The following is a 26,024-nucleotide window of genomic DNA, read 5'->3' on the forward strand; positions in this document are numbered from 1 at the left end:
CTGAAAACCTACAACTGGGGTAGTCATGCATACTAGGGGTGTAATGTCTGCTGCTGTCTGGCTAAATGTGTATGTACAAACGGCCAGGTAAGCACCTCTCTTTTAATGTTCATACCCATATATTAATGCTACTCTCAGATTTGGTTAGAGTAGCGTCTGTTTTCAGATGGTGGGGACATTGGGATGACTCAGAAGGCACCTTGGTACTGAGAAGTGACAGAGGAGTGCTAGGCACTGAAATACCTCTGTCACACCTTCCAAGTCTCAGGGTCCATTATGGAAGAGATGACAGAAGAATGTAAGAGCCAAAAGAAGAGTAGGACTCCTTACAACGTGCTCCTCCAAACAAAAAAAAAAAAAATGGCCTGGATATCCATGATCTCATAGTGCCTGGCACTATCTGCACAAGACCATTATAATAGGAGGAAAAGATCATAACATCAAAATAAGAGACTAAGCCAGGCGTGGTGGCACACGCCTTTAATCCCAGCACTCAGAAGGCAGAGGTAGGAGGATTGCTGTGAGTTCAAGGCCATCCTGACACTACATAGTGAATTCCAGGTCAGCCTGGACTAGTGAGGGACCCTACCTCGAAAAACCAGGAAATAAAAATAAATAAATAAGAGAGACTAATTTGAGAGGGGAAGGGGGATATGATGGAGAGTGAAGTTTCAAAGGGGAAAGTTGGGGAAGGGAGGGAATTACCATGGGTTATTGTCTTTAATTATGGAAGTTGTCAATAAAAAATTTTTTTAAATAGCATCCTTGCCCAACCACAGTAGGGCTGAGGTCCAGTGTGCTGGGAAGGTGGAGGGGCTTCTCCTCAGCCAGGGACCCCCATGGGGTAGGCACTGACTCAGGAACACCCACCTGCCACCTTTTTCAATGATACACAGGGACATCTATGCAGAGGCTTGATGGGCTATGCTGTGGGCTCAGCTCTGAGCTCCCCCCAAAATCTGCTATCCTGTAAACTTTAGGCCAGGTCTCTATGGCTGTGCCTGCTTATAGCAGCTGGGCTAGACATGAAGTCTAGGTTGTCAGTACAGCCAGACAGGCCAACTAAAGTTTCAGTGTGGGCACTAGGAACCCCAAACCCTGAAAGACATGGTCATCTTCACAGGGCAGTCACCAACAGCCCAATAGTACTGGTAAATGCTGAGACTCCTAGACCACAGCAGCCACAACAGTATCCTCCACAGCCATTTACCTGCATGGCCTGAGTGAGGTGTCAGCAAACAAGGCCTGGGAGTCAAGAGAACATTCGCACCTCACATGAAGACAAGTCACATCTAGATTGGCTCAAGCAATGCCTCAGAGACCAAAATCCAAGAGATGGAAAAGACAAGTGAAGTTTAATGAGGAAACCCAGTCTCACTTGTTCTGCAGTAGGTACAGCATGAGGATAAGGATCTGTACTGGGTGGCAAGCTGAGGGCTGCAGACCAATTAGGTCATCCCCAACTTGACCACCTCTGTCCCCTGCATAACTATTGGCCACACAGAATCAGGAAGGTAGCGGCACCCTGAGAACTCTAGGTCTGGGTCACTGGTTTCCTTACCCAAGTTACAGGCCCCAATGCACAATGCCCCAAAGGTGAGGCTGTACATTTGGCATATCTGCCTTCCATAACCCCGGCCTCAGCAGGACATGGCAGGACAGATTCCTGCCAGTCTTTGGAAACCAGTTTAGATAGAAAGGGCCTTGAGTAGGGACCCCACATCCATGCCAGGGACCTTGTGGTCACATGGCCATCACGCCCTGCATGGCAGAAAGCCCAAACTCTGTCCTGTGCAGCCCCGGCAAGGCACTGCAGTGCTCCATGCCCCAAAGGAAGGGTTCTCAGGCCCTTCATCATCGACTCTTCACCAGGACCCTGTACAGTGAAAAGCTGAGGACAGCAGCCACAGCAGCCCCGACAGCCACCAGCATTCCCCGGAACCAGAAGGAGGTAGGGTGCAGCTCTGTGTGGACCAGGTGTCTGTGGGCAACAGAGGAGTGCTCAGGGTACACACTGGAGGTTCACTATCACAAACCCCTCCACACCCCAGGCAGGCAGAGGACAGGACAGGCCAGGAGGTGGCACCCAGCACAGCTCTCTGGGCCATGGGTCCACCCAGAAGCTCTGATGCCTGCTCACCCCTGACAGGCTAAGCCCTGGGATATGCCAGGCTACCCTCCACTGAGGCTGTGGTAGGGATACCCACGGGAAGGTGGCCAAGGTGGCGAGCCGGGTAAAGACAGCGGTGCTGGGCTGTGCTGGGCCGGCACAGGTGAACGGGGTGGGAGCAGGCAGCCGGTGTCTGTGGCAGAACTCAGCAGGTGACAGGCCTGCTGGGGCAGCACCATCAGGCAGGTCAGCCTTGGAGGAGATGAAGAGGCAGGGGGTTTGCCCATCCATGTAATGGCGCTGCTGGGAGAGGGATGTTTAAGGGTCGAGCTCACTGGCTCTCCTGGCCCAAGGCTGGGCTTACCCTGCAGGGCCCCAGGCCCAGCCTTGCCTTATAGATGCTGGCACAGTAAGCGAAGGACTTAGGGTCACTGCCATCAAACATTAAGCAGGCGACGTCACACGCCATGTCCGGAGAGGTGGAGAGCAGGCTGTCAGCAGCCACTTCACAAAGCTGAGACACAAAGTGCCCTCAGAGGGAGCTCCCCAAGACTGGTTCCCCCAGTGACCACCCTAAGACACCATGGGAACAGGCGTGGACATATGGGGTGCCCCAAGTCCACTGTCTGGGTCACTCACAATCAGGTACTTTTCCTGCCCATTGACCCGCACCGTGTTGACAGAATACGCAGGAGGTTCCTCAGGGAGCTCCCTGGCTTCCTGTGCAAACAGCAGGAAGGACACACAGTGCTGTTAACCTCAGAGCCCCCTGCAGTGCTGGAGTCCTCAGGTGTGGGCTGAGCTCCACACATGCTCACCTTGAGGCTATGGCCAAGGAAGGCTTGCAGGAAGGCTGACTTGCCCACTCCTCGGGCCCCCACCACTTTGCACATGAGGACACTGCGCTGCGTCTGGCCCTTCTCCTGGTCCAGCTTCTTCTCCCGTGTGACTATAAAGATGAGCTCCAGTGAAGGGGCTGGCTGGGAAGAGGAAGGGCTGGGCCCAGGACTATGACAGGGCCTGTGATGGCAGGCACTCACCTGTGATGGCCTGCACCTGGGAGTCCTGCTCACAGAGAGTAGGGTAGCCCAGGTAGCCGAGGTGCGCAAGGCAGCGCTGGACATCCAGGTAGGTCACTAGGCTGGCAGTGGAAGGAGGTGAGGCATTAGGGCTAGGAAAGTGGGAGTGGATACGAGTGCACAGGGAGGTACAGGGTGCACTTACGTCCACTGGCAGAGGTATCCATGGAGGGTCAGCCGGCTGTCTTCAGTGGGGACTGTGTGTGAAAGCTCAGGGCCCCAGGGGGCCACTGGGAACACACTGAAGAGGGTCTCTAGCTCCGCAGGTGAGAGGGCACCATCACGGTCCTATGGGCAGAGCAACTATGGTGACTCATGCTGGGGGATGGCAAGAGACAAGTGATGAGACAGTGCTCACCTGGTCATGCTTCTCAAACACCCACTGGACAAACTGGTAGCCTCGGTGGTTGAGCTCTGTGCTGCAGCCAGGGGGTATGAGGAGCCTATGGGAATGCCACAGTAAGTCTAGTACACCTCCTACCATCACACTGCTGGCCCCTCCAGGGCAATCAAGCCTTTTCTGGTGAATTCCCCTGTGTCATGGTTGCAGCCAGGCAAGGTGAGTGGCTATGGGTACTCAGAGTCCCCAGGACACAGGGTCCAGCCCAGTGCACTGGACATGGGTTCAAACAGACCCAAGCTGGAACGCCAGTGTGGAGGGACTCCATTCTAGAGGCAGGCGCACTGAGCAAGATTCAGTGAATGGGTCCCACCCACCACTCACGGTGGGCAGAGGTAGTCAGCTGTCAGCTCCAGTGAGTCACTATAACCAAAGCGCCGCAGGATGGTCCATGTGGTCTCATGCCGCCCTCGTTGGATGAAGAGGGTGTTCAGGAAGAGGAAGCCTATGCAAGGGCAGAGAAGGGTTAGCACTCAGCCCGGCCTAGTCATTCCCCTCATACAAGTGCACAGGCAGGTGCAGGTCTTACCCTCCAGGGTCAGCCGGTCGTCTCGCACACCACCTGCCACATTCTTGCACACCACCCTCTTCACGTCCTCCAAGGCCTGTGGGGCCAGAGGGTGGCCAAAGCAGGACTTCTGCCTCCAAAAGGAAGTTGCTACAGATCAGCCAGCAGCCCCTGACTACCCTGTCATCTCTGAGGGCAGCTGGGGTCTGGGGACAGGACCACACCTGGAAGGCATTGAGCTCCTCATCACTGAGCACATGGTCCAGATCTTGATCTGAGAGCCTGAAGATGCGTGTGAGAGCCTGGGTACACGCAGGTCTTAGCTGCAGAGACAGTGGCTCAGCACTAGGCAGCTCTTGTCCTGTCCACCCACCTTGTACTCCCAGTTACCTGGTCTCCTTACCCAACACCCCATATGTGCCATGCGGAAGCCCTTACTCACTGCTCACCTGCTTGGCCTCAGGGTCATAGAGGGGGGCTGTGGGGTGAAGAACGGCCTTCTGGGCATAGTAGAACAGCTCGGAGATATTCCTCAGGTGCTTGGCTGAACACTGGAAAAGGGTGAGGGCAGGCTCAGGGAGCCCCAAGACAGGCGCAGACCATCTTCCTCAGCCTCCCCGGGTGCCTGCTCACTCACCTCTACGCAGGTCTCTATCTCAGGAAACTGGCTCATGATGGGTAGCACAGCCTCCATGGTGCTCCCTGGCCGCAGATCTGACTTATTGCCTACCAGGATAATGGGCAACCTGGGAGAGAGGCCACAGTCACCAGGGATGGGGAGCTGGTAGAGCCCAGTCCTACCAGATGAGGCCCTGTTGATCACCTGGGCCCTGCTGTGGTCCTGCCATTCACCAAGGGGATCCACTTGGTTCGGATCTGAAAGGCAAAGTCCAGCTGTGAGGTGAAATGCTCATCAGCCCATGGTCTTAACCGACTCTAGAAGAGGGGAGACTGAGGCCACTGCAAGCCGCTATGGATGAAGTGTGGGAGACAGCAGGCATCAGAAAGGGCCTGGTCAGATTCTAGGGTTTGCAACCCTCCAAGAAGGCTGGGGTCCCAGGGGAATGATCCCCAGTTCAGAGCTGTGAAGCTCCCCAAAAGTTTCAACAGAGATGACGCTGGCTGCAGGGATGGGTGAGAATCTACCTGGACATCAAGGACCACTGTGTGCTACCAAGGTCTGTACAAAGAAGAGCCAACTGAGTTGAACCCCATTAGGAGGGACCCAGGACAGACAGGGAATCCCCTCGTGCTCACCTTCTCAATGGTGGCCTCCTCAGACACATCATACACCACACATACCACATTTGCCTGTAAGAAGAGGAGTGGGAAATAGAGTGGCCACAGGCTGCCTGCTCACTGTAGAAAGCCCAGGCCATTCCAGGGTGTCCCAGGTGCTTGTGAGCAGGATGGAATGGGGCTGAGGCCTGGGAAGCCCACCCCTGCCTGTACAAGCCCCTTCTCCGTTCTCCAGTCAGGGACACCAGGCTCCAGAAACATGGTTCTATGGTCAGCGTATCTCAAGTGCTTGAAACAGAGCCATCACACCTGGACACGGTCCTGACTGGGCCCTCACTTTCATCTCAGTACAAGCAGCAAAAGCAGTGGGCGCAAAAGCAAAGTGACATGAACAAGCTGCCACTAGGGAGCTGTAGACTGTACCCTCACCAGGTACAGACACCTGTTAAGACAGTGGAGGCTGCAGGGCTGCATGTAGGTACATATGCTCTGGAAACAGGTGCACCTCAATCAAGGTGGCATCTGCCACATGGGACTCCAGGGCAGGGGACTGCATGTGGTGCTGGGGGAGGGGCAGTATTTAAGGAAGACAGCGAAGGACAGCAAATCTATGTTCCACAGACACGGAGGAGGTGCACAGAAGGGAGGTCCTTTCTCCCTCTGAGCACCACTGGAGGCGCGAGATTAGTCCTGCTCAACTGGGTCAGCTCTGACAGCCCCAACAAAGGTCACCGCAGCATTAACACCGGCACAGCCCATCGACTAATCCCTTTCTCCAGCCCCTGAAGCCGATTAGTCCTAGGTGGCAACACGCCTCTACCACTGAACCCAGCTCAATCTACACCGAGGCCCTCAGGATGCGCGGCACCTTGTGGATCTCCTCCTGAAGCTCTTCGTCGGTCTGCTCGGCTTCTAGGAGGAGAGAGAGCCCGTTGCAGGCGGGCTGCAGACGGGCTGCAGGCCGGCCGGCCGGGGCCAGTACCGGGCGCTACCTGAGTAATCCACGATGTGGGTGGGCACCTTCTCCGGGGTGACGTCCGCTGGGATGGTGATCTCCTCCGCGCGGGCAGGGACCTGCAACAGGTGGGACCGGTGACTCGGGAGCCCCGCCGCCCGGGACCGGGACCCGCCTGGGGCGCCCGCCCCGCCCCGTCCCGCGCGCTCACCTCCTCGGGGAACTCCTCGCCCACCAGAGACAGGATCAGCGACGTCTTCCCCACCTGGGCTGCGCGGTGGGAGGGCGGCAGTCAGGGACGACCGAGGTCACCGAGCCCCGCCTGCCCACGGCCCACAGCCTACCTTCGCCCAGCAGCAGGATGCGCACGTCCCGCCGCATTGCGGCCGCCGGCAGCTGCGTTCCAACCCACCCCACCCAGCCCGACCCAACCCCAACCCCGACCCCGACCCCGACCTGGTCCGCCACCAAAGCCTGCACTTCCGGCCCCCAGTCCCGCCCTCGCCCGGACTTCCGGTCCCGCCCACGTAGCCGCCCCCGCGAACACGGCAGGGCGAACCCGAGTCGCACGACAGTGCCGCCACATGGGCGCACCCTACACTGCAGGTGGTGAGGCTGGTTCCCGCGACCTGACCAGCTCTTCCGAGTGCTCAAGGGGACAGGCCACTGGAGAAAGAACCAGGCTTAGGGATGGGATAGAGGCTGTCTTAGGACAAAAATGACTCCCGCAGATGCGATTTATAGGCAGTAATTAGACAATACAATACATGCCAGCATTTATTTAAGCTGTACAAAACAGAAAACACTAACAAAAATTTAAGGTGCAAACCTCTTTGAATAAGAAGTCTTTGTGTGTTTGTGTGTGTGTGGTGCTAAGATTCAAATCCAGGGCCTCACATATATTCTACCACTGGGCCACACCCTCAGCTCCTGTAAATCTTTTCAGGTTACCCAAACTCAAAACAGCTTAGTGCTGGACAGTCCCAGGCATCCTGACTCGGCACGCCATCCACAGCCTGGGTATCCAGCAGGAGCTCTGGAGTCAGTGACTTCCCACACCAGGATCTCGTTGTGGGCAACTGTGAAGAGCAGCTGGGCGGATGGGGTGAACCTGCACAGATGCACTGAGTCATCATGGCCAAGGAAGTCCTGGGCAGTCCCTGACACACAGTCCAGGAGCCGGAACATGCACTCTGCAAAGAAGACAGGGTGAGTGGGAGCACCAGAAGAATCACAGCCTCCTTGGCCGTGTCTGCTGTGTGGCCCAACGCTGGCATCAGGGAACCTGCACTGGGGATCAGGAACTTGCTCTCCACACCTTGGAGCCTTCTTGTTTTTTTTTTTTTTTTTTGAGGTAGGGTTTCACTCTAGCCCAGGCTGACCTGGAATTCACTATGGAGTCTCAGGGTGGCCACCTTGGAGCCTTCTGAAGCTGAGCTGCCAGCCCTCCACTTGCTCTGGCGCAGGAGCTGCAATTGGCAACTCGTACCTTGTCTCCTGAGCCTATGGCTCTCTCTGGGGCAGGTGTATTCACATTATTTATGGAAAGAATGTCCAAGACACAGAGATGAAGAGTGGGTGAGCCCACTTACTCCCTACACCCCAAAATAAAAATAACTCACATCTGTGTCCATCAGTACTCACCAGCAAAGCCGACAGCCATGAGGTGGGACCGTGGGGACAAGCTCAGGGACATGGCGAAGAAAGGCAGTGATGTCTTCTGAACTACCTGTGGGAAGCCAGGGAGAGGCTGGGGCCCTCTAGGGCCCTATGACCCAGCACTGCACGGCCCTGACTCCCCATACTGCAGCATCTGAGAAACGGGTGCACATACCTGCTTTTGGCGGAGGCTGTACAAGATCACCTCTTCATGTGCACCAAGGCCCACGCACACCAGCAGGGCCTTGTCCCAGGGGCAGAAGGCAGCAAGGGAGGGTGGTGGGAAGCCCGGGGCCTGTGAGAAGTACAGCATGCTGTGTTGAGGTGCACAAGTTCCAGTGACCACCCCATGTGACCCTGGGACTCTTACCTCCAAGGTGGCAGGTGCAGGGAAGCTCAACCATTCCAGGAGTTCACAGTGGTCCCGGGGCCAGTCAGAGACCCAGATGCTGACCCGCTGGTCTCCACTAGCAGCCAACCACAGGTCCACACCCTCTACTCCTAGGTCTCCATACTGGGGAATAAGGGCTTCAAGTACCTGATGCTTTCAGTGCCCACCTGCCTGCAGCACCCCAGGCCCCTATCCCCCCAATCCAGCTCCTAAGACTGCCTCACCTCTTTGCTTGTACTCTGGATAGAAGAGATTGGGGCACCACGGTGGTCACAGAGCACACGGAAGGTCATCCCTGTGCATGGCCTGCTCACAGCCACAAGCCCATTCTTGTCACCAGAGAGGATGGTCTGACCTAGGCCGGATGGGGACCATGTTGATGCTGTGAGCCCTAGTCCCTAGCATGGAGGTTGTGATGTGGGCTAGGTGGGCTTGATGTATCAGGTTACAAGGCCCCATAGCCTCACCGTCAGTGGAGAAGGCAATGGCTGTCAGGGCAGTCCGGTGGGGGTGCATCTTGAGCTCCATTGCAGTACGAGAGATGCTGAAGACACGCAGTGTGCCATCACTGTAGCCTGCCACCACCTGCTGCTGCTCTGGGCGGCCATAGGACGGGGGGCTCCATGCAAGACAGAGGCAGCTCTGGGTTGCAGTGGTGGGGAGGGGAGGTGACAGGGCTATCAGCCTTAGCACACAAGGAACCATGCAGGTTCCAGACTTCGGCCCAGGTGTGCACTGAGTCTCTTCGCCCCACCTACCTGGTTCAGCACCTGGAACTGGATCACTAGCTCCATGCTGGCCAAGGACCAAACCCTTACGCTCCCATCATCACCACAGGTGGCGCAGTGAGACTCGCTGGGGCTAAAGGCCACCTCGTTCACCTGTAGGACCCCAGCAGGACTGAAGGGACTGCTTACACAGACCTTTCCTATGCCAGCCTCCAGGATCAGGCTGCCTACGCAAGAATGCCTGTCTCCTTCCCAAACCCACCTGACCCAGCCACACCCACGTGCAATAAAGACAGTATGGCCTGGGCATCCTAGTTACATATGCCCCCTCCAGACATGGAAGGGTCCCCTCAGTCAGCGAGACTTGGGGAAACCATGGGACACATTTGTTGCTAGAATCTCAAATACATAATCTAGGCTGGAGAGATGTCTCAATGTGTTAAAGGCACTTGCTTGTAAAACCTGACAGCCCAGGTTAATTCCCCAGTACACACATAAAGCCAGATGTACAAAGGTTCAATTCCCTAGTATAGACATAAAGCCATATGTACAAAGTGGCACATGTCCATAATATATCTATATCTCAAATAAGTAAAAATATTTAAAACAAAATACATAGTATGACCACATCTTCATCAGGCTAAAGACTGAAAAAGCAGCTGGGCATGGTGGTGCATGCCTTTAACCCAGCACTCAGGAGGCAGAGGCAGGAGGATCACTGTGAGTTCAAGGCCACCCTGAGACTACATAGTGAGTTCCAGGTCAGCCTGGGCTAGAGTGAAACCCTACCTCAAAAAATAAATAAATAAATAAACAAACAAACAAAAGGACTAAAAGCAAAAGTACAAGAGAACATTTAGGTGTCTCCAATATTCAGTGGACATGTTATCTTATGGGCACCACTGTCTAGAACACCTGTCAGCCTTCAGCACAGGAAAGCTGTCAGTGACAGCCAATGCAGCTCAAGACCGCAGGACCCAAACTGATATGCCCCTTCAGTGGGTAAACTCATCTTCTACACAGACAATGGATTGTGGCCATAAAAAAATGACAGAAGCAGTGACGCACACAACAGTCTGGGCATACCTGGAAACAATGCTCAGTGAAGGGAGCTGACCACAAGATACATGTACAATCCAATTCATAACTCTCCAGCACAAGCTAAAGCACAGACAGTCCTGCACCAGGCCTGATGGCACCGGACACCCCCAGAGTAGGCCCAACCAAATCTGAGCAGATCCAGCCAGAAGCTGCCTGGCCTCCTGCCCCAGACAGACCCCAGGGATGGACGACCCTGGATGGAATCTGAAGACATACCCTGTGGGAGGTGCGGGACAGATGATGTGGTGTCTTATCACTAAAGAAAACCAACAGAGAAGGAAGGATCGAGAAGCACTACAGAGCCTGTCAGGCCCCTGCCTCTTTCAGTCTAGGCCCAGAACCAAGAGGCCCCACTTGGGTCTCCCTGTTACTCATGAATCTCTTGAGCTGCACTCAGGTTGAGGAGGGAGGAAAAGGAGGGAACCAGATGGGCTTGCTGCATCCCCAGGGAGAAATCCCTCACGTCTTCCCTAGCAGCCCAGCAGCCTCACCTTGCTCCTGTGGCCACTGATGAGGCGGGTGCTGGTGCCCTCAGTCCAGCTGACATACCAGAGAGTGCCAGCTGTGGTACCCACTACACCCATGTCCATACCACTGTCAAAGCTGGCACTCACAACAGCCCCATCCAGGGTCAGCTCACGCTCCATGAACACAGAACTGGACCTAAGGGAGCAGGAAGTGGACAGCAGTCTCTAGGCTGGAGAAACAAGCCAGCCCAGTGTGCCAGATGGGGGCACTAGCAGCCAGCATATCTGGCGCTGTGCTGTGCTATTGGGTAGTAGCAGTAAGAGCCTACAAAGCCCAGGAGCTTCAGCCAGCTCCTGTTCTTGGGCCTCTTGAACCCAGGCCATGGCCACGCATGTCTTCAAGAAGGTCCCCGATGGTGGCACATTTGCAGGGTAGTCCTCATTTGGAGGCTAGGCTATAGGTGGAGTGCTGGCTTGTGGGAACTATCGAGAACTGGAGACCACTCGCAGCCAAAATTCAAGTAGATAGTGTATGGCAGAGGGCACTGGAAGCTCACCTGGCACCTGAGCCTTTGCGCCTCAGCTCTGGTACAGCCCCCACAGCCCACAGGCGCAGCCGTCTCGTGTTGCTACCACTGACCAGCCTCGGGCCTGAGCTAAACAGCACCCCTAGGAGGCAAGAGGGATGTGAACTGCCTGCCCAGGCCACACTGCCCAGCACAGTTGGGAGGTCATAGGGGCTCTATCAGGTACTCACCAATCTCACCGTCATCCGCCTCCCAGGCCATGAAGCAGCGGCCAGTACCGGTGTCCCAGACACAAACCTGGCCGGAACTGCAGCCACTATAGAGCAAGGGGGCGTCCCCATAGCAGAGCGAGGTCAACTCAGCTGCCCCCACCTCCTCAGGGACTGGCTCTCGGTGCACCTGACAGGACACAAGGGTGGCGGTGGTTCAGTGATGTCCCAGGGGTCACTAGACTCCACCCCTAAAATTACTCTGAACCTGAGCACCCTAATCAGCGGTCTGGCACCTGGAAGCTGATGTCCATTCCACACTGCTGCACAAGCAAGAAGGTGACAGCACCTGTGCCCACACAGGCGAGCTCATTGGCGTCCCAGTAGCTGAAGACCACATCATGCATAGGCTCCAGGAGACGGGTGGATGACAAGAGTTTATAGGTGGCCCTGCTCCACAGGGCAAGGGTGAGGTCACCATAGTCCCCTAGGGACATACAGCAAGCACATCAGGCAAAGTCCAGACACCAAGAATCCCAGGAAGCTTGTCCTCTGCCTGCTGCCCACCTACCCAGGGTCACAAGGAACTCCTCATCTGGTGAGAAGGCCATGGACTGCACAGCAGTGTCATGGTAGGAGAGGAGATGCTGGCAGAAGCCCCTAGGCACATCCCAGATGCGGATCTGGCAGCGGACAGCTGCACTGGTACAGCAGGAGGCAGAGGCCAAGACCTGGCAAGGCAAGAGGGCAAACGGCAGGAGGTCAGCCAGCTGGGCCTGCCCTAGCTGTGATGCTGTCCTTCAAGCGGCCTAAGAGCCAAGCTCTGCCGGGCATATAGCCCTGGGCATGAGTCAGCAGGTACAGAGAAAGGGCAGGAAAGGTACCTGGTCATCTGGGCTGAGTGCCAGTGTCGAGATCTCCTCAGGGTGGCCAAGCCAGTGCTGCTGGCTGCCAGAGTGCAGGTCCTCTACCACTATGAGGCGGCCACATGTGTAGGCAAAGAAGCCTGTAGGCAGAAAAGATGCCAATGTTTCCACCACTGTCTTCAGACACACCATCTCAAGGCACTTGGCAATCCAGGAACATGTGCTCACTGGCTGTGGAAGGCCTGGCCTGGAGGGTATGGCTGGGTACTATGGCCCTACCTGTGTCAGGACTCCAGACCATATTGGCCCGCCCGTTCCCATTGTAGCCCACAACGGCCTTCAGGCGCAGCTGCTCCCTGCCAGCTTGAGGGAAGGAGACACTCTAAAAGGAAACAGACCAGGAAGCTGGCGCCCAACACTGCCAGCCCCAAAATACACAGGGCACACACAAGCATGGAGGGAAAGGAGCAGGGGGGTGCAGATAGGGATACAGGTGCCTCAGGCAGTAAGCGAGATGGGGAAGTCATGGAGGTTAACAACTGGTGACAGGCAGAGATGAGGTCAGCAACATGCCTCCAGTTTATGTGCAGTGGGAGGGAGTGTGGGTACAGTATGGAGCAAGGGCTACCCCTCTGGGAGCCCACCTCAAAGGACTAGGAGGAGACCCTAGGGAAGCCCAAGAGGGTTCACGTTCCCATGGAGGAGGGCTTCAAGAAAGCCCTGCCCTGCAGAGTACAACACTGCCAACCTTGTCCCGTGCCGAGGCCTTGTAGCGAGCGGTGAAGTGCTTGTAAGAATCCGGGCGGGTGGGGTGTGGGGCCCTTACTCTCCTAGTGTTCCAGTCACCTTCCAGGGAAAAGAAAGCAGCCATGAGACACTGAACTAGGGCTGGAGAGAGGGCTCAGGAGTTAAAGGACACTGAGCTACCCAAAATCCTTCAGAGACCATCTCCCATACAAAGACCCCACCCTGCTGGGCTGTGAAAGCTGTGTAACACATCAACCATGGGCATCCCAGGTTCTCCAGGGCCCTGGAGGTGACCATGCCTCACCTTTCAGGGAAGTACCCTGATAAGAAGGAGTAGCCATGGTTACCCCTAGGCCATCTCAAGCCCCAAAGATGTGAATCAGTCCCTGCCCAACACCATGTGCTTACTAGGCTGGCTGGGGTGGGGAGGAGGCACAAGTGAAGAGGAGCCCCTTGCAGCCTCCCGAGGCCCATCCCCAGCCCCACTGGCCTTTCTTTCCACAAGCACAGGGGGCGTTGGGGCCTGGTGAAGGCCCTCAAGAGCATGGCTCTCCTCACAGGCTCTTTCCTCATCTGATGTAGAGAAGGTGCCTGCAGGGAGAAGGGCAGCAAGAGGAGGAGGAGCAGAAGCTCACCCTGACCACGGTACCTGTCCATCCCAAAGACAGTCCACATGGGCTCCTGACCCTCACCAGCACTGCCCTCGTGGGGCCTCGCCTGGATGCTCAGCAGCGGCGCCTGTGACGGTACAGGCACCTGCTTCCGGGGAAGCCCACTGGTCCCAGATGCCTCATTCTCTAGGTGTCCCACACCAGGGTCTGGGGATAAAGGAACCATGTGATACTCAGGGATGGGTGTGAAAGATCTGTCAGGGGAGCAGCCCTGTGGTATGATGGGCATGCCAGACATGGGAGAGGAGATAGTGCCATCTGCCCAAGGTGGCCACAGGACCCAGCCCAGTGTCAGCTCTTCACCTGCCAACATCTCCACACCCTCCCCTCTTCCAGCCAAGCCCAGGTCACTCACCAGCTTTATAGGCTGGAGACACCCCAGGCTCACTTTGGTCACTGAGAACAAAAGAAAGTGTTAGGGGCCAGAAGGAGGCCCATGTGGACATGGTCAAAGGTAGAAACTTGCCTCTCAGGGGTGGCCAGGACATCCCAGAGGAAGATGGCATCCCCCACGCTGAGGACCTGCTGCTGGTTAGGAGTGAAGGCTACAGCCTGCACGGGCTCTGAATGGCCAATGTACACCTAAGGGCAGCAAGCATCACATGAAAGAACCCAGAGTATGGCTAGAAATGCTGTGCTTTCAGTACCTAGATCTGAGGAGCAACCCACACACCTGCCAGGCAGAACACTAAGAGGCCCATGTGCCATGCAGCCTCAGCAGGCATCACCTCCCATCCTCCCAGTCTGCCCTCCTTGCCCCTTCCCAGGCCTCCTCCAGAGCCTCTTCAGCCACCCATGGAGTGCCAAAGCTCTTGTTGCCCACAGCACGCACCTGGCAGCTGGGGTCCACTTGTGTTGGGTAATCCCATACTGCAATGGCCCGGCCAGTGGCTCCCAGCAGAAAACGAGCATCCTCACTGAGAGCCAGGGAGGAGCAGGCCCCAGGGCGGACACTGGGCAGCTACAACAGGACAGTCGTGAAAGATGCTCCCTTCTGGTAGGGTGGGGGGCAGCCTGGACGCCCCCCCCCCCCACCTGTCTGGAGGGGCTGAGCTGAGGGAACAGAGGGAAGGCCAGGCCAGGCTGCCTGGCCATAGTCCCAGCACTCACCTCCCGGACAGTGCGACCTGACACTGCATCCATTACCACCACTTTGTTGGAGGAGATGGATACCAGCAGATGGCCTGAGGCCACAGGACCAAAGCAGACAGCCACAGCCCAGTCCAAGTGGTGACTGGCCAGGTCCAGGGTGCTGACATCTACTCGCAGTAGCTGAGGGATAAGTGGCCACTTGCATCTGATTCTAAGCTAAGCGGGTACCACCCAGAGTTAGATGGAGATAACCTCATGGACACCCCCCTTGGGACTCAGTCATCACCTCACATGGGGAGGCAGCCTTTACACAGTATGGCTGGCCTCAGCCTCCCCTTGGTACCTACACGTGGAGTGTGTCGAAGTGGGGCCTGCACTTGAGTGACCACAGCCTCCTGCCTGCTCCCTGGGTCCACCATACTCTATACCTAGCCAAGATCCCTGACCCAAGAAGTCCTCCTCACCTCATCCAAGGAGGCTGACTCCATGACGGTCACCGTGCACTTGGAAGGGCCCACAAAAGCCAGCCGGCGGCTGTCCCCACTGACGGCCAGGGTGTTCGGGTTGGGATGGTCATTCTGATATATAACATTCGCTATGACAGCAAAGGGTAGTGTGTCAGAGGGTGAAAGGAGCCACCCAATCTCAGCCTTACCTGCAGGAAACACTGGCCCAGGAACAGGAGTTCCCTCCACAGTGGCCACAGGGCTTAAACATAGTGGCACCGGGAGGCCAGCTAACACCAACAGAATTCTCAGGCCATGACCATCCAGCAGGCACAAGTTAGGAAGGGCCACTAGAGGGACAGATGCCCCTTGTCTGGGTCTATACCCACTGCTATCCTGGTACCCCCAAGTTGACCCCCAGGGCAGAGTAGGCAGACCCTTGGCTTTGTGGTGAAGGGGCCAGTGTCTGGGTATTGGCATCCCCAGAGCCTTGGGACCAGTGTGGGTAGTTGGGGCCTGACCTGCCACACGGAGGACACAGCACTGGGGGACGGTGCAGTTGTATTGGACCAGGGAGCCCTGAGAACATGTGCTGAACAGGAAGTTGCCATCTGGGGTGATGACCAAGCTGGTGATGGCCCCTCGGTGACGCCTGTACCGTACATGGGACACTCATTGGCTTCAGTTCTGGGAGCCACTGGGGAGCTTGGGGTAGCACTAGCCTTCCTGAAGATGGCCTTCCCCACCTGGGAGTCCCCTAGACCACCCCAGCTTCCACTTCCACTACTGGCAATCTCTGTGGCCCTGGCTTCCTGGGGGCACTCACGTGTGTTCCACCAGGACTCCTGAGTTCTCCAGGCTAAAAGAACGCAGGGACCCACTGCTGAAGCCGCAGAAGAAGGTCGGCAACATGGGGTGAAAGGCAACAGCACAAGGGGCTTCATCAGAGGGTGCGAAATCGTACAGCTGGAGGGCAGAAGCCACTGTGAGGGGTGGGGCAGAGGCCACCAGAACCCAAGGGACAAGGGCACCCTAGGTGACCTTCATACTGGGATCTAGGCACAGACTGGATGAATCAAAGCCCTTGCACGACCCCTTCCCACACCTCTTTGGTGTGGCTTATGGACCTGTTCTTGCTTTTGCCTGGCTTTTGCCACTTCCCACCTGCCTCAGGGTGGTCAGGTCCCAGATGCGAACAGTATGGTCCAGGGACACAGTGGCTAGCTGTCCCCGGCTCTGCTCTGTGGAGAGTGCCAGAACTGGAGCCAGATGGGAGCGAGCCAGCATGGTATATTCCCGAGACGGGATGTCCAGGAAGCCCAGGTGGCCTGAGGAGGAGGTGGAGAGCACATGCAAGCCGTCCGGGCTGAAGCAGACGGAACTGACGGGGCCATCATGCTCTGTGGGAAGAGGGTGGCTCAGCAACTTCTGGGGCCCCAAATGAGCTGATCCCAAGAAAAACTCATGCCACACTACACGGACATTGAAATCCCCAAGATAATGACTACCTTCTCTTGCTGCCAATGCCCCCAGGACTTGTCCACTCCCAATGCCCCCAGCACCCCTTTGTGAAGCTTGTCTGAAGGCAACCCTGGTACTGGTGGATGCTCAGGCTCTGGACACTGTCCACTGGCCTGATGACTCACCATCTAACTCATGAACAGAGCTCTAAAACCAGGTCCCAGCCTCCCCTATGTGGGGTGGCTCTCCCTGAGCTAGGGTAGGTGTCTGCAGCCTCACCTGTTTCTAGGAGCACTGAGGAGAAGTCCAGGGGCCAGAGTCGCAGGTAGCCATCCTCAGAGCCCACAGCACACGTGGCTGGGGAGACACTGAGGCTGCTGATGGCAATGCCGGACCCTGTGGAGTTAGAAAGTCAGCACCTCAATATGAAGCTATTTTCCCGGGAGATGGGTCCCAACCTACCTGAGTTGACAGTCTGCTTCTCGGGGTGGGGATTGTCAGAGGTCTTTGTGGGCAGCAGGCAGCGAGTGTGCCGCACAACCAAACGCTGGTGGTCAATCTCCAGAATGTGGCCACTACGGCTGCACACGTAACTGTCCCAAGGAAGTGATAGATGAGGCAGGGTCTGTAGGGTGCAGGGTGGGCTGTGTAGAGGGCCAGGGCAAAGGCAGAGACTCACAGTGTGCGGGCCAAAGACGCCTGGTGGTTGTCCAGGGCCTGTGCAAAGGCAAGATCAGTGAGGTCCAGCAGACACAGCTCGCCCAGGTCCACAGCACAGGAGCGAAGTACCCCACCCCGTAGCCTCCACAGCCGCACACTGCCCCGCCCGCACGATGCCATTCTGCAGAGGTAGCATGGAGAAGTAAGCACTATGTAACAGAGGGGTTCAAGGCCCAGACCCTGTCCCAGTACCATGGTCCAGTCACATCACCTGGTTTCATCAAAAAAGGCAATCTGGAAGGTTTGGATGTCAAAGTCGGTGTGCACCTTGGCAAGAACCACCACCTCGCCACCATGGCCCACCAGGTCTGTGCCCCATGCTACCACCACCTGAAACAAGCCCACATTAGCATCAGGCACACAAGTCTTTTTTTTTTTAATTGCTTTTGTTGTTGTTTGAGGTAAGGTCTTGCTCTAGCCCAAGCTGACCTGGAACTCACTATGTAGTCTCAGACTGGCCTCAAACTTACAGCAAGATCCTCCTACCCCTGCCTCCTGTGTGCTGGGATTAAAGGTGTGCACCACCACGTCCAGCCACATTAAGCCCATTAAGCCATCTGCTCAGCTCTGCCTTGGCCTGTGTAGACTGCACTACAGTGACATCCTATCTCAAAACAAACAGGGCTGAAGAGATGGCTTAGCAGTTAAGGCATTTGCCTGCAAAGCCCAAGGACCCAGGTTCAATTCCCCAGTACCCATGTAAAGCCTGATGGACAAGGTGGTACATGTGTCTGGAGTTATATGTAAGTGACTGGAGACCCTAGTGCACCCATTCTCTCTATCTGCCTCTCACTCTCTCTCTCTGAAATAAATGAGTTCAACTGCTGACCTTGGGTTGTTTTTGTTTTTGTTTTCCTGTTAGGATTGCCTGGGAACCTTCAGTAGTGTAAATTCTTTAACCTTTTCCTTGCTATGTCTAAGGAAAGCTCAGGATATCAACTTTTATGGATACTAACATGGATTTTCAGTGTTTGTTTGTTTTTATTATTATTTGTGTGATGTGAATACCCTGACCCATCAATATTTATACTATAGTGTTATATATTTGATAATGATCCTTTAATATTGGAGAGGGATTTTAAAAGATACTGTGATTAAACTGGGGTTCTTCCTTTAATTTTCATATTTAAAATATTTATTTATTTATTTTTATTTGTGAGAGGAGAGAGAAAGAGAATGGGCACACCAGAGCCTCCAGCCACTATAAATGAATTCCAGATGCATGGACCACCTTGTGCATCTGGCTTATGTGGGTCCTGGGGAATTGAACCTAGGTCCTTTGGCTTTGCAGGCAAGGGCCTTAACAGCTAAGCCATCTCCCCAGCCCAATTTCATATTTTATTGTATTTTATTTATTTATTTTGGTTTTTTGAGGTAGGGTTTCACTCTGGCCCAGGCTGACCTGGAATTAACTATGTAGTCTCAGGTTGGCCTTGAACTCATGGAGATACTCCTACCTCTGCCTCCTGAGTGCTGGGATTAAAGGCATGTGCCACCATGCCCAGCCAATTTTCATATTTTAAATAAAGCCAGTCATTTATACAAATGAAAAACATCTGGCCCTGGGCAAAACATTTGAGGACAAAGGTCAACCTAAACTACATAAGGCTTTTATATCATTTCTGTATGTATTTGATATATAGATCAACACTTGTACAAATTTAAACTTTTATTTTCTGGTAACTTGTGATCAAGAAGAGAGTGGGCTGCAGAGATGGCTTAGCGGTTAAGTGCTTGTCTGTGAAGCCTAAGGACCCTGGTCTGAGGCTCAATTCCCCAGGACCCACATAAGCCAGATGCACAAGGTGGTGTATGCATATGGAGTTCATTTACAGTAGCTGGAGACCCTGGCACACCCATTCTCTCTCTCTCTGCCTCTTTGTCTGTTGCTCTCAAATAAATAAATTAAAAAAAAAAAAAAAAGGAAGACAGTGTTTGAAACTTTCTCATGAAAAGTATATAATGACATAAAAAATTCCTTCAAAGAAATTTATGTTCCTTTTATTTTTACCAAATTGCAAATTTTCAGCATGAATGTGAAAAGCATTAAGATTATAAGTTTGTAAAAAAATTTGTACCTTTGTGTACAAGATGAAAATAATTCACTAATTTGCCCTTTTTTACACAAAATAAAGTGTTAAAATTAAAAAACTAAATAAATGAGGTTGAGGACACCCTGAGACTCCATAGTGAATTCCAGGTCAGCCTGGGCTAGAGTAAGACCCTACCCTGAAAAACCAATGTACGTATGTATGTATATATGTATGCATATTTTTTAATTTATATTTGGCACTAAAAGAGGCAGAGAAAGGGATAGAGAATGAGTGTGCCAGGGCCTTCAGCCACTGCAAACAAACTCCAGAAGCATGTGCCACCTTGTGCATCTGGCTTACATGGGTCCTTGAGAATTGAACCTGGGTCCTTTAGTTTTGCAGGCTAGCACCTGAACCACTAAGTCATCTATCCAGCCCCAATAAAGTATATTTTTGTTTGTTTTTCAAGGTAGAGTCTCACTCTAGCCCAGGCCAACTTAGAGTTCACTATGTAGTCTCAGGGTAGCCTCCAACTCACCGCAATCCTCCTACCTCTGCCTCCCAAGTACTGGGACTAAAGGTGTGCACCACTACCCCTAACAAATATTTTTTAAAAAATGGCAAATAAACTGGGAACAGTGAATTCCAGGTCACCACGGGCTACAGCAAAACCCTACCTCGAAAAACCAAAAAGAAAAGTAGGAAATAGCCGGACATAGTGGCATACACCTATAAGTTTACCACTTAGTTTGAAATCATCGGTTTGAAGCCAAGATGGGCTACAGAGTTGCAGATGAGCCAGGGCTACAGTGGCAGCCTGAATCATTCAAAAAAAAAAAAAAAAATGTGGAAATAGACCAGATGTGGCGGTGCACATCTTTAATCCTAGGGAGGCTGAGATAGGAAGACTGCTATGAGTTCAAGGCCACATTGAGACTACATAGTGAATTCCAGATCAGCCTGGTCTATACAGCAAGATTCTACCTCTAAAAACCAAAGAAAAGGAAAAAAACAAACAAAAAAAAAGGTGGGAATATACAAAGGCAGAGCTTTAGACAGCAGAATCTGGCTGTCTGGGTAGTCAAGCACATTACCGTCCTGCCATGGCGATCCTTTCCCACACCGCAGAGGAGGGAACCACTGCTGGAGAAACTGTTAGAGGTAGAAGAGGAAGTCAGTGGCGCTAGGGCTCTACCCTGCCCACCCCCAACCCACCCACCACCATACCTGAGGGAGCAGACAGTGTGCAGTGGGCTCCGAAACAGGGACAAACACTCTCCTGCCTGGAAGTCCCAGAGGCGCACCATGCTGGGGGGCTGCACCTGGGCGGAGGCCAGCAGTGCATTCTTCCCATCCAGAGCAAGGGCAGACACCTGGAGAGGCACAACGTGGACAGTGGATGGTGGGGAATGTGGCCTGCAGATGCACAGATCCTCTCCCCGCTCCACCCAGGCCTGAGGCACACACCTTGTCTGTATGACCAAGGAAAAAGCGTTGCTCCCCAGAGTCAACACGCAGGACGACAATGACCGCATGACAGGGATAAACAACAGCTGCCCCGTCTTTGGTCCACAGGGCCTGCACAGAATGGCCATGACCAGGGTCATCAGCAGAACTACAAGCCTCTCCTGGCTGGTTAGAGGAGGTGACTGGTACACATGTAAGCAAGCAGCCACCCAGGGTGCACCTGCCCCGCTTCATAGGCACATGGACAGGATGACTAAAGCACCACGACCCACTCTCCAGGCCTGCCTCCGGTGTATGACACCAAGGGGCTGCAGAGGTGGCTCCATGGTTAAGGGACTAGCCTGCAGAGCCTAACCAGCCAAATCTGATTCCCCAGTGCCCACGTAAAAGCCCGATGCACAAGGTGGCACATGCACTTGGAGTTTGTTTGCAGTGGCTAGAGGCCCTGGCACACCCATTCTCATTCTCTCATTCACTCATATTTTGTATCTCTCTCCCTCTCTGCAGAGCATGGTAGTGCATGCCTTTTATCTCAGCACTTGGGAGGCAGAGATAGGAAGACTGCTGTGAGTTTGAGGCCACCCTGAGAGTACATAGTGAATTCCAGGTCAGCCTGGGCTAGAGTGAGACTTCACCTCGAGAAACCAAAATAAAGGGCTCAGCAGATGGCTTAGTGGTTAAGGTGTTTGTCTGCAAAGCCAAATGACCTCAAATGAATTCCCCAGGACCCATGTAAGCCAGATGCACAAGGTAGCACATGCATATGGAGTTCGTTTGCAGTGGCTGGAGGCCCTGATACACCTATTCTCTCCGTGTGTGTGTCTCTTTCTCTCTTGCTCTCTCAAATAAATAATTTTTAAAAAAGAAAAACCAAAATCAAAACATAAACACATACAGCACACCTAAATTAACTAAATGAAATGGACATTGTCTTAGGTGTCTTACCCATTTGGTGTTGTGACCTCCAAAGCCAATCACCCCCTTCAGTCTCAGGACTGGGTCTGGGAGGAAAAGCTAAGGCAAATGCACAGTAAGATTCCAAGAGGGCGCCCCAATCCCTGTGACTGCCTCCCATCCTACCTCTCATTTTACCTGGGCCCTGGGCAGTTCCTGCCAGCAGTACTCTTCCAGCTGCAGGAACAGAGCCTCCAGGAGCCCAGCTCCTGTCCCCCAACAGACTACTTGAGTATGTCCTTTAGGGCTGGGAGCCTGTATTTACTCTTTGTCAAAAGAGACTTGCTCAAAGCTACCTCCTGCTAATCTACTCTCTTCTTTCAGGCAAAGGCTCTGGGAGAAGGAACTTTAGAGGCCCACCCACCTTTGAACATAGCTCAGAGGACCTGGGTTGGACACTGACCTTACAGGAGCCAGCATCCTCAAGGGCCATGGGTGCTGCAGCTGATTTGTGAGCAAGCACATGGCTACCACTAACCACTGTGCGCACACTGTTGGCCTCCTTCCAGGCTGAAGGGTGTTGGCCATGGATGCTGGAACCACCTACACTGGACACCTCTGTGTGTTTGCAGGACAGTCTGACCTCTGGAAGGAGCCTGGGTGCTGAAGCCTTGCAGGACTGTTGAGACAGGTACTCATCAGCACCCTAGGGCCATAATTCCCCAGCCCTATCCCAGGAGTACTCACCACTGTGGGACTGGGTATCTGGGCCACAGGTAGTTCACTGTCCTGCAAGGGTTTGCTGAAAGCCACTGGGTGAGGCAGGCACTGTGACACTGGCCCTAAGAAGAATGCCACAAAGCAGATGGCAGAGCAGACAGACGGTAAGAGGCCTGTGAAGGTGCCAGCAGGGGCAGAAGTAGGTGGCCCACTCTCCTTCTCTATAGAAGCTATGCCACAGGAGCTGCCCATTCTTCTACCTGGTATCCCCTCTCCCAGTGGGAGAGCCCAGGCCCTCAGGTGCTCCTTGCACAGGCCTTGCAAGAAGTTCTCAGAAGTCAGATTATGACTATCAACCAGGCTTACCTCTGTGCCTACCACAGGGTACCCCAACCCAGGTACCTATATGTTAGTCACCACACCACTGAGCCCTTCCACGTGCCCCCACCCTCAAGTTCTACACACACTAAAGCCCCACAGGCCTACCTGCCTCCTGAAGAAAACAACTTTTCTGAACCTGCTCGGAAGACGGCATCAACCTGTCACTTGGAAACCTTGTGGGTGGTGGACATGGGTGGAGATAGGAGAGTCAGCACCTGGGAACCATTTGCCCCTCCCTCTACCAGTGGCCCTGAGCTGCTCACCGAATGTGGATGTAGTGGTCATGCCAGCTCTCCCCCTTTGGTACTGGGAAAGCCATTTCTCGAGGCACAGGTGTAACCGGCAACTTTGCCTGCCGAGCCTCAGTGACAGTGACAGCTGTAAAGACCAAAGTTGTTACACATCAAGGGAAGCCTTCTGTACCCCCACCCAGATTAAGATACACTGCTAATGTATTACTGAACCACAAGCCCAGCTACTACACCTAGGCTGGGGCTGCCTCAAGAGCTGGGGGGCCTGGCCTGTGGCTCTCATCTTTGGGGAGGAGTTCTAGCTTTTAGTGGCTCAATGACAGCATAGCACCCAGGAAAAGAAGTTGATATTCCAGAGACAATGGACACACAGACTAGAGTGGGGTGTGGCCCTCACCAGGATCAAAACACAGGTCACTGGTGTAGAGGTTTCTGACTAGCAGGCTGGCACACAGCCTGACACTCTTGAGGTGGCCAAAGCGGCGGCTCAGGAAGACCAGAAGGATGTCACGCAGGTCGAGCTGCAGGCAGGTCCAGCGGGCACCAGAAGGAGCCGCAACTGCTACGTCTACAGGACAGGTGCAAGGTTAGCACCCAGTTTCTGTATGTGCACATGTTTATGTATGTGTATGTGTCCAACATGTATGGATGTGGGCACACATGTACCACAGCAGGTCAGACAGTAACTTCAAGGGTGTCAGTCCTCACTTTTCACCTTGAGATGCAAGACTAGTGGCCGGCAAGCTTTGGGATGCTCCGTTTTCTTGCACCCCATTGCCAAAGCTGAAACCCCATGCCCACCCTCCAACTATTCCTTGGACCAAACACAAGCCCAACCAGGCCTGCACCATCCTGTTCTGGGCCTTCAGACCACCCTTCCCGGACCAGGTATCACCTTTCCTGGATGTCCTATCATCGAAGACAAAGGGGAACTGAAGCCATGTGGCCGAGGACTTGAACTCCTTAAAGAGGTTGGAGAAAGACACACGGATGACCTGGCCGTCCTATGGGACACAGCGAAGCCATTAGGAAAGGGTAGTGGGTGAAGGAGCAGCCAGGTACACCCCCTCTCAAGCTGGGCACCTCGGTGGACACGTCCAGATGGATGACAAAATGCTTGGTAGGCAAGGGCCGGAAGAGCACATACAAGTACCTCCCAGTCAGCCCCAGAGACTGGGTGCTGGTTCTGGGGAGCTGGATATAGTTGCTGGCAGAGACAGAACCCCGAATGCGATACACTGAGCTTTTCAGAGCCTTGTCCTGAAGAGAGAGGGAGAGACAGGAGCTGCGACCATGGAGGAGCTAGAGGCCAGCCAGCCATCCCCGTGAAGAGGTCTTCCCAAGGTCAATACCTTCACCACGGTCACATCACCCTCCTTGCTGGCCCGTTTCCACTCGTCCACCCTGAAGTGTCTGAAAACGTTGAGGAATGGGTGCTGCCAAGCTACAGGAAGAGAGGCCATGTCTGAGCAAGGGTCAGGGGTTCAGGTTCTGGGAATGCCAACAGACCGGGCGGGCAGGACTCTGCGCAGCACCGCAGCGCCTCACCAGTCACAGGGACCCAGGACACGCGAAGCCCATGCACCACCCTCAGCTGCAGCACTGCACACCCAGAACCCCCACACTCGACATCCGGGCTCCCGACGACGAACTCCACGAACCACGGACCCGTCGTCGCCCCCGGCCCAATCCCCGGGACTGGGACCCGTAACTCCACACTCGAGGCAGCCCGCCCGCTCGCCCGCCGCTACCTTGGGCCATAGCGCCACAGCTCGCACTTCCCGCCCGCGCCTACGCGGCCGACACGCAAGGCACGCAGCACGGCGCCTAGCAACGGCCGCCTGGCAACGGCGCGTCACTTCCGCCCTCATGGTCGCGCCCTGGGAGCACGTGACGGAAGGGCGTGGCGCCAGCGAGAAGCCAGAACGCTGTGGTGGGACTTTGGTCGTTCATGCCGAGGCCTCTGCGGGCTGCGGCCGCCCAGTCCGCGGTCGCTTCCAGCGTAGGCCCCAGCAAACCCTGCTCGAGAAGCAGGCAAGGCCGCTGGCCGTCCCTGGGATCTACTCTACAGCTTCCCTCGGGTCTCTCTCTACGGGAGCCGAGGAGGGCTGGCCGAGACCTGGCCACACCCACGGCCCGCCCTGTTCCTTATCTATGCTTTCTAACCCTCTGGAGGCAATGTATCTGCATCTTCTGCTGCAGGTGCCCTTTGGGTCTAAACTTCCAAAGTGACCTGGCCAAAGGCCCTGATACCCTGATTAAATAGACAAGAGCCGGGTGAGGTGGCGGCGGAGGTAGGAGGATCACTGTGAGTACAGCCTGAGACTACAGAGTGAGTTCCAGGTCAGCCTGGGCTAGAGCGAGATCCTATCTTAAAAAACAAAATAAACAACAAAAAGACAAAGGAGGGCTGGAGTGATGGGTTAGCGGTTAAGGCACTTGTCTGTGAAGTCTAATGACTCGAGTTTGATTCCTCAGAACCCACATAAACCAGATGCACAAGGTGGCGTGTGTCTGGAGTTCATTTGCAGTGATTAGAAGCTCATTCTCAAACAAATTAAAAACAAACGCGCCAGCTAGGCGTGTTAGCACAGGCCTTTAATCCCAGTACTTGGTCTTTTTTGTTTTTGTTTATCGAGGTAGGGTTTCACTGTAGCCCAGGCTGACCTGGAATTCACTATGTAGTCTCAGGCTGGCCTTAAAAAGGCGATCCTCCTACAAATGCTGGGATAAAGGCTTGTGCCTAGCTAATCCCAGAATTTGGGAGGCAGAAGTAGGAACACTGTGACTTCGAGGCCAGCCTGGAGCTAGAGTGAGTTCCATCCAGGTCAGCCTGGGCTAAAGTGAGACCCTACCTCAAGAGGAAAAGTCTGGGGGCTGGAGAGATGGCTTAGCGGTTAAG

General features: G+C 54.5%; 2 protein-coding genes across 6 annotated transcripts; both read right to left on the bottom strand.

The window, feature by feature from the left end:
• Positions 1-1,336: 1,336 nt before the first annotated feature.
• Rhot2 (ras homolog family member T2) lies at positions 1,337-6,703 on the bottom strand. 3 transcript variants are annotated; one of them, XM_045130049.1, is made up of 19 exons: positions 6,636-6,703; positions 6,503-6,561; positions 6,329-6,410; positions 6,205-6,245; positions 5,355-5,408; positions 4,921-4,973; positions 4,735-4,843; positions 4,547-4,648; positions 4,322-4,420; positions 4,119-4,227; positions 3,914-4,034; positions 3,548-3,632; positions 3,335-3,477; positions 3,151-3,251; positions 2,929-3,059; positions 2,750-2,830; positions 2,502-2,624; positions 2,208-2,413; positions 1,337-1,981 (listed from the first exon to the last, which is right to left on the bottom strand). In XM_045130049.1, exons 1-19 carry the CDS (start codon positions 6,670-6,672, stop codon positions 1,855-1,857), a joined length of 1,863 nt encoding a protein of 620 aa, XP_044985984.1. In that variant the 5' UTR covers positions 6,673-6,703; the 3' UTR covers positions 1,337-1,854. The 3 variants fall into 3 exon arrangements, with proteins under 3 accessions (XP_044985984.1, XP_004652182.1, XP_044985983.1); XM_004652125.2 differs by having other exon boundaries at positions 2,208-2,410; positions 6,205-6,248; XM_045130048.1 differs by having other exon boundaries at positions 6,205-6,248.
• A 347-nt stretch (positions 6,704-7,050) lies between these two features.
• On the bottom strand, positions 7,051-24,955 carry Wdr90 (WD repeat domain 90). Of its 3 annotated transcripts, XM_045161777.1 has the most exons (42): positions 24,874-24,955; positions 24,475-24,566; positions 24,206-24,382; positions 24,018-24,126; positions 23,520-23,690; positions 23,135-23,249; positions 22,977-23,044; positions 22,518-22,612; positions 22,234-22,449; positions 21,822-21,890; positions 20,877-20,987; positions 20,637-20,782; positions 20,504-20,561; positions 17,588-17,706; positions 17,336-17,497; positions 17,119-17,249; positions 16,936-17,052; positions 16,360-16,595; positions 16,022-16,161; positions 15,717-15,847; positions 15,214-15,344; positions 14,768-14,929; positions 14,490-14,618; positions 14,124-14,239; positions 14,013-14,053; positions 13,679-13,804; positions 13,395-13,577; positions 12,988-13,085; positions 12,519-12,621; positions 12,258-12,379; positions 11,945-12,104; positions 11,670-11,860; positions 11,395-11,563; positions 11,195-11,306; positions 10,662-10,833; positions 9,100-9,222; positions 8,809-8,983; positions 8,566-8,696; positions 8,321-8,464; positions 8,126-8,245; positions 7,936-8,020; positions 7,051-7,484 (listed from the first exon to the last, which is right to left on the bottom strand). In XM_045161777.1, exons 1-42 carry the CDS (start codon positions 24,881-24,883, stop codon positions 7,249-7,251), a joined length of 5,502 nt encoding a protein of 1,833 aa, XP_045017712.1. In that variant the 5' UTR covers positions 24,884-24,955; the 3' UTR covers positions 7,051-7,248. The 3 variants fall into 3 exon arrangements, with proteins under 3 accessions (XP_045017712.1, XP_045017713.1, XP_045017714.1); XM_045161778.1 differs by lacking the exon at positions 23,520-23,690; XM_045161779.1 differs by lacking the exon at positions 13,395-13,577.
• Positions 24,956-26,024: the final 1,069 nt, after the last annotated feature.

This window comes from Jaculus jaculus, chromosome 11 (assembly GCF_020740685.1).
Source record: "Jaculus jaculus isolate mJacJac1 chromosome 11, mJacJac1.mat.Y.cur, whole genome shotgun sequence".
Lineage (NCBI taxonomy): Eukaryota > Metazoa > Chordata > Mammalia > Rodentia > Dipodidae > Jaculus > Jaculus jaculus.